A 12,604-nucleotide genomic window follows, 5' to 3' on the forward strand; every position below is an offset into this window, starting at 1 on the left:
AAGTATGACCATTGATGACTACAAAACTTATTCAGTTAGAATTCAATCAATAACTTCTTCCTCTGTCTTAGTAATGCGATTTATTTGTCCACCATGTAAATGTTTGGAAGTGGTCATTTTTATTTTGCTCATAGAGCTGGCACTGATGTTTTCTTGCACATCTGAAGATGAACCCAGGTACCTTAACCACTTTGACTTACAGGACACCTACCAGGTATTGTCTTGGGTAGGTAATGCTGATGTATCTGGCTACACAGAACACAACACAAGAGCTAATCGGGGGGAATGTAGTTTTCGTTGTTCAAAAGATTCCTGTAAAGATTAAATGTAATGTTAAAATGAAAAGTGAGTATAGACATATGAATGAAACAGTATCACTTGCTAATCAGTAAAGTGTTAAACAAAGGGCCTTTACTGTACTCAGTTTATCTTTGTATTTAATAACAATTTGCTGGCATCCAATCCAGAGTATGCTGCCAGCAAGGGTGGAGATGGGGCAGTAGTGAAGTTCTTCTGAGGCTGAGCTGGAGGGGGAGAAGGAGCAGCTGCCAACAGAGCCAGCCACATGTGGCACAGCTCCTGGGGAAAAGAGGCAGAAGTAGTGAGAGCTGGAGATTACTGGTAGCCTGCCCTGCTTACCCAGACTAAAATAATCTGTTGCCAGTATCCCAGCAGTCAAAACCCCTATGTTTGTTAAACCACAGGTAAGTCTCCCGATGGACAGATGGCAAGGTGGGCAAGCAAAGTTGAGGTTACCCTTTGGGGAAGACATGGAGTTCACTCGGTATGGCAGAATGCTTACTCAGGATCATGGACAAAATTTAAGGAATTTGTTAGGGCCTCCCCTTCTTGCCTAAGGATGTCTTGTCCTCTTTTCTTGCAATAATAGTATTTTCTTACCTGCTGCTTTTCTTGAATTTCAGCATTGGTGTCCTGACAACATCTTTCTTCTCCCCCTTGTCCACTACTATGCCCTCTTTTTTTTTCCCCTAAATTCTCCTTCTTTTGGTATTCCTCACAAATACATTTTTCTAATGTCTCCAAAATTGGGCAATCCAAGTCTTATATCCTGAACTCTCATGCTGCAGGTTTCCTTTTATTTCTGATCTAAGATCATGTCTTTGTATGTTCTGTGATGTTGGGGAAGTTGTGTTTCTCTCCCCGTGGCAAGTATTAGCTTCTTTGCCTGTGACAAAGAGACATCTATTTCTACAATTTTTTTTTTTTTTTTTTTAAAGTTGCCCTTCTTTGGAAAGCTGATTCCTCTCTCAGGTTTTACCGAGAGAGGCTCAGCATTTTCAAAGGCAAATATTGTTATCATAGATACTCTAGGTTTACCACGTTTTTGTTGAATGCCCTTCTTAACATCTGTAGTTTCTCACTCCAAATGGAGCTTAGTCCATTGCTTCCCTCAGGAACAGTTGTTTCAATTTCCCATTTGGTATTACACATTCAATGGCCTTGTTGAAAAGAATAAGTTTAGGAAATTTTATTGAATTGAATTCAGACAAAGATCGGTGATAAATATTACTGTGATTTCTACAGTAGTTCGGTCACGTCTCATTCGTAGGTGATGGGCTTTCATACTACATTGGGCTAGGACTCAACAAGCTTAAGCAGAAGAGGAGGTGGTCTTCTTGCATAGCATCTATATGCAGGTCCAACAGGGTGCCACTGGTTTTACGCCCGTGAAGTAGAGGGTATGCATTGATCCAAGCTTATTGTTTCCAGACAAATCCTTCAGTAATTGAAATTTGGAGAGATTGGTTTGTCATCTCTGTACCTGGAGGTGGAAATCAGTGCACACAGACCTAGCAAGTGTCAACAAAAATTAGCTGTTGGGTGTAAAGTCTGTGTATATTTCTTATTCATCACATAATATATATTCTTTAACTGCCATTTTCCTGGCTTGTTTAGCTTTTTGTACATTTCAGATGAGCTATAAATGAATGCACTTCTTTACAGTGGGTCTGAGAATTGTGTCTATTCAGCAGCATGTCGTAACTGGTTCAACATGAGCTGTTTATTATATAAACATACAAAAAGCCTGACCCAGACTAAATCAATTTAAAAAAGAAAAACATTAAAACTGTTACATGCTTATAGTTGTCTTCTGTTGTTTATGATCTCATTGTATTATTGGCCAACTGCTATATTCTACCTGCTGCCAGGTTCAAATGGGATAGCGAAGTTGTTTTCGGAAGGAGAATGCAAATAAAATTGTAAAGCCTATGGTACATTTCAGCTGGTAAAATGGCGTTTATGCCAGGGATAGAGAAGTCATGTATTTGGCTTATTCAGTTTCCCTTATAGTATTTCCAACAAGGCTTTTGAAAGCTGCAGAACCAAAAGGGCTGCAGAGTTCATCCATAACATGCATGCTCAAGATTAGGCCAATTCTGCTGTGGTTTAACTTCTCATCTGTCTAGGATGCATATAACCAGAAATTAGAGGTGTACTTATTAAAATAGTTAACATGGAAAAACAGGTATGAGTGAATATGTAGATGATTATGTACATGATGTAAATGACCGTATGTACCGAATTAATTTGGGAAAAGGCTATATTTTGATCCTTGTATAAACCTGACAGGTTGTACCTTCTGAAAGCAGTAATCAGCTTAGTCAAAACATGAATAACTAATCCTTGTATTTTACATGTTTGTGTAAAATATGTGTTTCTTGAAATGAATAATCTATAGGAACAATTTAGATTTCAAAGGTGCATCAAAAGGATCAGAGGAAGAGATTTGTATTGCATATATAAAATTGTTAATAGTAGGAACAGAATGAAAGTACAGTTTTTGTATCAGTGTGAAAGTATTAGGCTGTGATATCCCAAAGCAGTACAAACATTATCCACTCCTTGAGATTTTAGAAAATCAATTGGATCAAATAAAAAAGATGCAATGGACGTATCTTATACTAGTAATGCAATGCACCAATACCTTGTGTCTGAATACTAGCTGTGCATATTTTGCTGCACCTAAAACTGTGTGCCAAAGAGTTATTTCCTTGAGTTTTATATTTAAATAAGTAACTTTATGATGGGAAGAAAGCCATCATCATAATGGGGAGTTTCAGATTGGTGCAAACAGCCACATTTTGCTCTAGGAATTCAGTTCACAAGGTTGCGGTTGTGCTGAACCGACCTAGGGAATATAGCACTAGGTGCAGCTTAATGCAAGTTCTCAAGCTGCTCATAAAAGAACAAATGAAACATATTTTTTTCTGTGAAGCACAGGAGAGAAGAAATCATTATGCAGCTGAAATTAGTATCATATTCAGATTTCATAAAATACTTAATTTGTTGCTGTATTTTCAGTAGTATTTTTGCAAAACATATATTCCAATATTTATGTGCATTAGACAAAGTATGTAAATAGACACTGGGTCATACAATAATCTACAGTGTTACTTGGTTTTGTTTTGTTTTTTATTGAAAAACAAACAAACAAACTGCATTCATATTGATGAAATAATGCCTAGAAAGAATAATAAAAGACACAGTTTGTTATGGTTAGATTTATGTGGAAAACTGACAAACACGTCCTTGAGATTTAAGAAACCGCATTTCATTTTGAAATGCCACTACTGACATAACAGCTTTTCAGTGTATTTCTGCTAAGCATTTAAGAAAGTTATAGGGCTACTGAACAGTGCTGTCACACAGCTTCACCAGGAATGACTCAATAAAAACGGCTCTCCTGCCATTCACAAACCTCTGTGGGTAGATAGGATATATTACTAATACTTAATTTTCTTAATTGCTAGCATACTCCATTGGCAACAGGTGGCAATGGTGGTAACCGTGTGAACTGTGTTTGCATTTGGGCAGCACTGGGATTGCACCTTGAAATAGGTTGTATACCTATGCTCACAGATTGCATGCGGTGTGTGCATCGCAGGTTGAGATGTGCTGCTTTAATCCTTATTTATTTGTAGATTACACAGAATGGCTGGGGTTGGAAGAGACCTCTGGAGCTCATCTAGTCCAACCCACCTGCTAAAGCAGATTCACCAGAGGAGATTGCACAGGAATGTGTCCAGGCAGGTCTTGAATGTCTCAGAGAAGGAGACTCCACAATCTCTTTGGGCAGCCTGTTCCAATGTTCTGTCACCCTCAAAGTAAAGAAACTTCTCCTGATATTCAGATGGAACCTCATTGTTAGCATCAATGATTAAACAAATTGCAGAATTACGAAGTTCTCTGTGGAGGCAGCAGTTATATACTAAAGAATGACTCTGGCATAAGACAAGAACCTAGAATGGAACAGTGGATTGGATGGCTTAGGCAAATAAGAAGCTTAAGCTTCACCTCAGATGTATGAAATCAATACAAATTGACTACAATTTGATGTGATCATAGATTCAAAGCAAAAAAATAAATTTTTATATATATATAATAGATCCCCTGTACTGGCTTGTTTTGAAAGTGATAAGTTCAATTGTGCATTTTTATTATAATATCAAATGAGCAGTGCACATAAAGCTGTATTGTTCCCAGTGTAGGAAGGGCAAGATAATTTTTTTCTAAGATTTACTAGTGGTTGTTAGCAAAGACAAATGGTAGTAGACAACTCCTCTGACACTGGTTGCTGGTAAAACAGAGTGGTCTTAGCCACTTCCACTCGTCCAAAAGCTCTTGAATATTTTGTTGAAGTTGTGTGTGACTGTTTCCCAGGCTCAGCTCAAGATTGAAATGTTTAGTAAAATGTAATGTAGTAGAATTTACCACTAGTAATGTGGTTCACTCTAAAATGCTTTGTTCTCACTTGTCAGAAGAATTTTAATAACAAAGCACTGTACTGAAGTTGCATGTTAAAAGGCTTGAATTGTTTTTCCATCACCTTGGAATGCTCTTTTTAATTTTTATTCTTCGATAAGTTTGAACAGTGGAACATTGTCTCACAATAAGACCATTCGTAATACTGGATACTTCTTTAAACCTGGACTAAAAGTAATGATTAGATGTAATCAGGAATGGCAAAATTGATACCTTAATTTTGCATCTTAATGAATATGTGATTGGTCTGATTTTGGCTGACTCTTTTTTTCCCCTTTGGCATTACAGGAGAGCCCTCAATCTAGGAATACTTCGAGACCCTGGATCAGAGGTTGAAGACAGACAATATCAAATAGATCTTCAGTCCATAAACATTGGTACTGCTCATTGGAATCAGTTGAAACCAGAGAAGGAAAACGGAAAAGGAGGGGTTTTGACAGAGAGCGAAAGAAATTCTCAAAATCCAGCACTCGAATGGAACATGGCCAGTAGGTAGGAAGGTTTTTAAAACTTACTTTTTCTAGATTTACATAGCACAAACACTGTAGATACCATTCCAAGTATATCCAAATCAAATATTCTGTATTGTTTTTGCTTTACATTACAAGCAGATTTCCATGGAGTTTTGGCTTATACATTTGAAATGCATATTACTATTATTACACTGTAGTTACTGTCTAGTTGTGATGTGCCTTTGTTTCCATTATAAGCTCTTTTCTGATTGACTTACTGTACGTCCGTAAAAATAACTCCAGGGCTGAGACTTCAGCTTCTCAGTCTACAGTGGGAGGTTTGAGGTATGTTTTTTTGTTTTGTGTTGCTGTTTTGTTTTGTTTTTTAAACTTCTTTTGTTTGTATTTTTACGAAGCTTGAGTAAAAACAGCTTAGACATTTCTAAGTTAGAGGAAGGTACAGTAGAACATTTCCTATTGGTTCTGAATTGGTTTTTGCACTTCTCTAACTAAAACCAGATGAATTTGGAGAATTAGTTACTTCAGCTGAGTCTCTGGTATTGTGTATTGTATGATATGTGCACGCAAAGCCCCACCCTCTAGTTAAACAAGAGTTGAAAAGCAAAGCATGCAAACACTTGCATGGTATTTTAAATATTAAAGTTTTCAATCTAAAATAGGGGGTTTTAATTGGTGATTTGTGAAAATTTGAAAATTTTATCTTGGTTTTGATATACTTTTTATACTTAAAAATTCATACAGGTAGTTTAAAACTAAATTTTTATAGACTATGAACCAGTGAGATTTCTCTTTTCGAACTGACAGGAATGAGGTCTGCTGACCAAGAGCAAGCTTTCAAAAGTCATTTTGTGGATTTAGAAGCATTTTTGCTGGAACGAAATGCGTGCATAATTTTGTGGCACCTAAGATAAGATTCCTATCTGAATTGAGGGACTAGTTCCTGAAAGTGATATAGAAAACCAGGCAGATTTATAAGGAAAGGAAAAAACTGAACTATTGCTGGTTTGATTTTTCAAAAAGGGGAACATGAGAGGGCTCTCAGAGATTTTCCTGAAAGTGAGGCAGGCTGTAGCAAAAGAAGCTACTTGAGGATGGCACGCAGACTGAGCTTTGTGAGGGATGAATTGACCAAGAGAGCAAATAAGGTCACTCTGGAGGAGTGAGTGCAGGAAAAAATGTGATCAAGAATAAATTCCAGTTTATCATTGAAAAACAGAGGGCAGGAAAATCTGATCTAACTAAAGTAATGATAAAACCACAAGGAGTGACAAGAGTACAGATAAAAGTTTAAATGCACTAAAAGTATCCACTCATAATTTGTAAGATCACCTGGTTCTTCCCTGTCTTTTAATGTGTGTGTGTGTTTGGTTGGTTTGAGGGGGGGGTGGTTGGTTGGTTGATTGGGTTTTTTCATTTTGTTTTGGTTTTTTTGGTGGTGGTGGTTTGTTGTTGTTGTTTTCAAATAGTATAATTCCGTAGACGGTTTATCTTTTAAACTCTTAGCCTTGAAAAAATGTGTACGACCTTCTAATTGGACCTTGATGTTGGGCAAGTTGCCCATGAAGTTCTTTCCCACAAAACAACATAGAACCACTGGCATTTCTTGAAAGATAAGGAGATTCTGATCTCGAAAGGACTTGTGGCCAGTTGGCAAGTTAAATCAACACAGCAAAGCCAGCCACTGAGAATCTGGCTTTCCTTTTCTTTCACATTGGTGACTGAAATCATATTGCCAGCACACTTTGGTCTGAGCTTTGTGGTTATAGATTTGGATAGGAAGTTGGGTGGGATTCCTGAAAATACATTAAGGGAAGCAGCTATTACAAATAATTGGAGTTCCCTTTTTTATATAATTGCGTGGACAATTTTTTTTCCTCAGCAGATTTCCAAAATAAAAATTTATTAGCATATATTTGACAAATAATTGTTTGTTTTGAAATTGCTTTTGAATGAATCTTCTACTTGGGTTTTAAATCAGATCGTTTTTAATGGAATACATTAGCTTTTCCTTTCTGGTATGCAATCCTGTATTTTAATTCCAGCTTGAATTTGTTTAAAGAGAAAGTTGGTATGAGTGTTTTCTTGTCCTTTTGGCTTAAAATTTTACATATTTACTACAGTTCTTTTTCAGTACTTTTGCTTTTTAGTTGGCAGTCAGTTTTGCTGCATCTGGGTTTATTTTATGATCTGTGGAAGTGGTGTGCTGAGAACTGGAAGAACCTGCATTGAACTCTGCTATCCGCTGAGATATTTCCAGCATGCACCAAGAGGGTAGCTGCATGGTGTTTTACATGGTGCTTAGTGTTTTCAGGGTGAAGTTTATCTTAAGATTTCCTGCAGCTACCACAGAAGCTTTATTCTTTCATCTATTTGTGATACTGTTTTCTTTTTTAATTCTTTCAGTTTCTTGGGCATGCTTAAGCTGAAACGTAATGAATGATTTTTACTGAGTTAATGTAGGGTTGGTTTCTTTTTCTTGTTTTAATATACTTCTGTTTGGTTTTACTTATTGTTTAGATCCAGTGTTATGGTTTATTAGATTCACTGGTGTTTAAGATTCTTTTTTGAGATCTGTTTCCCTCATTTCTTAATTCTTAGGTACCATGTGGTACAGTAGAGGATCCAACATGTATCCACGTATTTCATGCAGTTACTTTATAGAAGGCTTCAACATAGATACCAGCCATTCATTTTCCATTCCCATTTCTAAAATCATTACTGTATTTTTTTAAATAAGTAGTTGTGAAAATTCTAAAGTAGATTATATTGTAATTCAGTCTACTGGGTTGAAATTTGGTCTTGTTTTAAAAGTCTGCATGAAAGCCAAATCATTCTACATATAAGATTTATGGATATCGTACAAACACATATTTGAAGCTTTTCATGTAAATTTATCATTTAAATGATTTAACGGTCCTCACACAGTAAATCCTTCAGTTTTTCCCACCATTTTTTCTGGAGTTCAGTGTTTCTAGTAGTTAATATCTCATGCGTTTGAATTTATTAAACTTTTACATTGTAATTTGGAAAGCAAACAATGTTGCTCTGAGATAGTGTTGAGCCTTTCAAGGTGTTTAGTGTAAAATTCTTCAAGAGGCGCTATTGTGAAGTGCTGGTGTGGTGCATTGTCTGCCCCCGCTGGTCACCCCGGGAAGGATGGGGGAACTGGAGCCCTCTGGGCGGGTGGATGCCCTCTCAGAAAAAAAGACACCCAAATGCTGTGGTGTACCGAGGATCAGGGATCATAACTCTTCCCACTATGAAATGTTTATACTTCACCGTAGATGTTATAAAAAGCTCCCTAATGGTGTAATATATAAAAAAGAATACTGGAAACAGTCAGACAGTTCTAATAAGGTTATGTACAAATGAAACCTGTCCACATTTATTCCCTTTACCAAACAGCATCTGGGGAACTGGGAGTACTTAACCAAAAGAAGTTTTCTTGATTGAAAACTGCTTTTACAGCTTGCAGGTCTCCTCCTCCCTCTCCCTCCTCTCAGTGGAAAAAACAACAGCCCTGAAGGAAATAAAGAAGTACATCCTCTCTTGAGGCCTCGCCCCCATCCCTGTGCAATCCTCTGCAGCTCCCAGCAGCACCTTCTGCTTCCTGCAGCCTGAATAAACTCTGGTTATTTAAAAAAAAAAAAAAATAATTGAGCTTAAAAGCATTACTTCTCTGTGTGGTAGTGAATTGAGTGTGGCAATATACTGCATTATAGTTTTGTCACTGGCATAGCACCATCTGGAACAGCTCTCTGCAACTCTCATTGAGTATGTCAGGGAGCCAATGATCTGTTGTACAAAACTGAACAAAATACCACTTCTCCTTTGAAAGGATCCTCAGAAAGTTTTCCTGCAGATTTTTCTTTAAATAGTTTTCATTTTCATGCTTGTTTTTTTTTTGAAATTTGAAGTGCAGCTTGCCAACTTGTAATAAGCAAGACCAGAAAAAAGTGGTGTGTAGATCCACGTGTAAGGAAGTTGGGGCATCCCTGTGAATCTTTTGAAATAAAATCCAATACATTTGTATTCAGTCTTGTATTTCAGTTGCTGTTTATTGTACCTGAAGTCATGCTTGTATTCATACTGTAGAAAGCTTAACTCAATAAGATGGCCTATGTTATTTTCTGCACTAATCCACAACAAAGAAATGTTGCACAGCATTCTTAATGAGATGAAAATTAGCTTTACTGAGGCATAATTATATAACAATAATCATTCTGTACAGCCACATGGTATACGTTTGTTCATTGTCTGATTTTGGTCATTAGATAGTTCCCAAAATGTTGCTATTGCTGTTTCAGTGTCTCGCAGCATCGCTGCGACACCTCCGAGAGCTGAAGGGCTGTGAAGGGTTCTGCCCGCTGGGAGGGGGGGGTCTGAGGCATGACAATGTCATTAGTAGTTAGATATCCTGATACATTGTGAATCAGGGATTACATGATTTGTACAACTACACAGGAAACCTGCAAGCGAAAAATATTTCAGAAGTCCTAACCAACATAACACCTTTGGTTTTGCGTGCCTCACGCTACTACAGAACAACGATTATGTGGCCTGTTCTGCTCTAATACTTGGATTTTTTTGCTTTTTCAAGTCACGGAATTCTCTGTGAGGACTCATCTGTCAGTAGATAGTAAACTTAATGGCATAAATGAGCTTTTGATTGACATTAATGCATTGAATGTAAATTAATTTCTCTCTGATCTATGAATTTTTTAATTATATAAAGGCTCAAACTCTGAATTCCTTAAGGTATTATTAAGAAAAAAAGTTATAAATAAGAATAAGGCAACTATTTCAAGTTTCACATCTAGGTTATGTTTAGCTCTTAGTGGCTAGTATTTTCTATTGTTTTGATTAGTTTTTCCACATAAGAAGCCCAAGTTATAGTCCTCCTTCGTGCATTTTCACGGCTTATCCAGTCTCACATCATCACATCTCCTTGATTAGTGCAACATCATCTCTTTGGCAGTCCCTCCTTCTCATATAAATTCCACGTGCTTCTAAGTGCATGTAATCAAATACTGATGATTTGATTTGATGTAAGCAAATATTGTTGCTTTGATTAAGAAATTCTGTTCTTCATGTTTTTTTTTTCTCTCTTCTTCCCACAACATTTTTTGTCGTATTATGTGTCTTTGCTTTCAAGGTACTTCCAGACTTGTGTCTATCAGTTTCCGCTTATGTATATTCTTTCATTTGCTTTTACACATCTGCACTCACTGCTCATCAGACCTCATCATACCAGTTACGAAGGCTGCTGCGTTTAATTTTCAAAGCAGCACTTTCTTGCTTGCTCCTAGGTTAACCTATATGTTATAAAGGCACTTCCTGTGAACATTCACAAAGTTATTGCAATGCCTTCTTCCAAATCCTTCCCCCAAAATTCATTTGTGTTATATTGTGATATAAAAACTCAATGGACAGCTTTCAGGTTACTGCTGTATGGATATTGTTGCCTATAGTGCTGTTAGTTGTTCCTTGTTGCTTCCCTGTCCACAGGTTTGGTTTCTCTTATATTTAAATTTTAAGCCTTTGAGGACAGAGACCATTTTTGTGCCGTGCTTTGACAATGTGAGTCTGTGGTCCGTAACCAGAGTTCCCGTTATTGGGCGCATACAGCCCAAAGTCAGCGCACCTCACAACTGCTTTGCTGCCTTGGTGCTTTGCGTTAGCATATGGTCTTTCAAATGTGCTGTACTTTTAAGTGTAGATGATCAACTGCTTTAACATCTCTAAAAGTACTAGCTTTTCCTTTTTTTTTCCAAGACAAATATATAACAGATGCATAAATGAACCATGGAATGAATGTGCTGCAGACATAGAGCCATCATTACGCTCTTCACAATCAAGTTTTTTCATAAGCTCATGTGGCGTACACCTGTGTTAAGTTAACAGTGCACTTAGGTGCAGTGTGGAAGACTTAATAATTCAAAATGGAATTTGTTTCTTTGTTCCTTTTGTGCTCTTTCTCATATCCTCTCCTTTCATTATTTACTGTGCTCTGTTTGCCTTCTGTTTGTACTTAACAATTATTTTACTAATACTTGATTTGGCTGAGCTTCAAATTCACCAGCTAGAAATGCAGAAACTAGTAAGTAGAGCAGGACAGGGATACCATGTCAGGGTGATTTTTGTTTTTTTAAAGAATTTAAAAAAAACCGTCAGCCATCGATCTGTATTACCAAAAAAAGAAGTCCTTTAAGATGCATATATTAGAATATTAGAACAATATTTGAAAATTAAGAAAAGGGGAGATATATATGAGCTGAAAAATAATTTGGACAACAATTGAAGAGAGCCAGCTGTGGATTTGGGGGTCAACAATTAACTTGCTTGTACAGCTCTGTTTCATATATTGAAATCATACTTCCTAGAATTTTTATGCCTCTTCAAGTGGAAGTTTTCTAATGTACAGCTGTGTGTTATTTTATAGAATTGATCTACTACTTAGCTCTTTATTTTCCTCAAAAACAAAGGCATTTCTTTATCATCCTATTGAGAAGGGGAAATAGGAGTTGGGTAGAAAGCCATCTGGTTTAAATATAAATTGAAGGTGATGGCAGGGAGAGAAGCATTTGTAGAAGTAGCAAAATCTAAGACCATTTTCTTAGTTGAAGTTGTATGCTAACCACTAGCTGGTCTGCTTTCTAATTTTAAGATCTAATTAGGCTAATCTTGCTTTAAAAAAACATCATTACAGATCAGCAAAGCTACAGCTGACTGAAATGTAAAAGCTTTTGATGTAAGATGGTAATTTTCTCACACTCACTAATTGGCTTGCTCGTAAGTATGCTGCATACTACTTATGGTAGTGTGCAGCCTGCTCAGCAGTGTTTGTGAAGGTCATTTGAAGCAAAAGTTTATTAGACTTATGCTCAGTAAATACTAGCTCTGTGCTCCTTAGCATCTACTGTTAACTTGTGTATACTGTTGCCCTAAATAAATTTTAAAGCTTTAAGGCTTACCCACATCTGACAGTTTATATTCCCTTATAGGTCACTGTGTTTTCTACATGTTTTGAGGACAATTAAGCAAATTGTTAGTAGAATTTGAAGCATCAAAATAAAAATAGTCTAAGCAGTAAATTGCCATCTATGGATTCTGAATCTTTCTATCTTGACTGAATTACAGTCAAGTTATGATATCTGTTTAATTTCTTATCAGCCTAACTCTTGGCCTACGAACAATCAGAATTTGCGATTGTGTATATTTCAACATAATCCCTTTAAGAACCATTACTTTTACTAGACCATTGTGCTGGCTTGAACGAAAATGAGTTAATTTTCTTCACACTGTTAGAAACCTTTCTTTTTCTTAGCTAGTACAGTCATTATTTG

General features: G+C 36.7%; 1 protein-coding gene across 8 annotated transcripts in view; it reads left to right on the top strand.

The window, feature by feature from the left end:
- VPS13B (vacuolar protein sorting 13 homolog B) overlaps positions 1 to 12,604 on the top strand; it is a 449,295-nt gene that overhangs the window by 285,409 nt on the left and 151,282 nt on the right. For all 8 annotated transcript variants that reach the window (XM_065054087.1, XM_065054081.1, XM_065054083.1 and 5 more), the window contains one exon: positions 5,074 to 5,277. In XM_065054087.1, the coding sequence (XP_064910159.1) occupies positions 5,074 to 5,277 (204 nt within the window). The remainder of the gene's footprint in view (positions 1 to 5,073; positions 5,278 to 12,604) is intronic.

This window comes from Columba livia, chromosome 2 (assembly GCF_036013475.1).
Source record: "Columba livia isolate bColLiv1 breed racing homer chromosome 2, bColLiv1.pat.W.v2, whole genome shotgun sequence".
Classification (NCBI taxonomy): Eukaryota; Metazoa; Chordata; class Aves; order Columbiformes; family Columbidae; genus Columba; species Columba livia.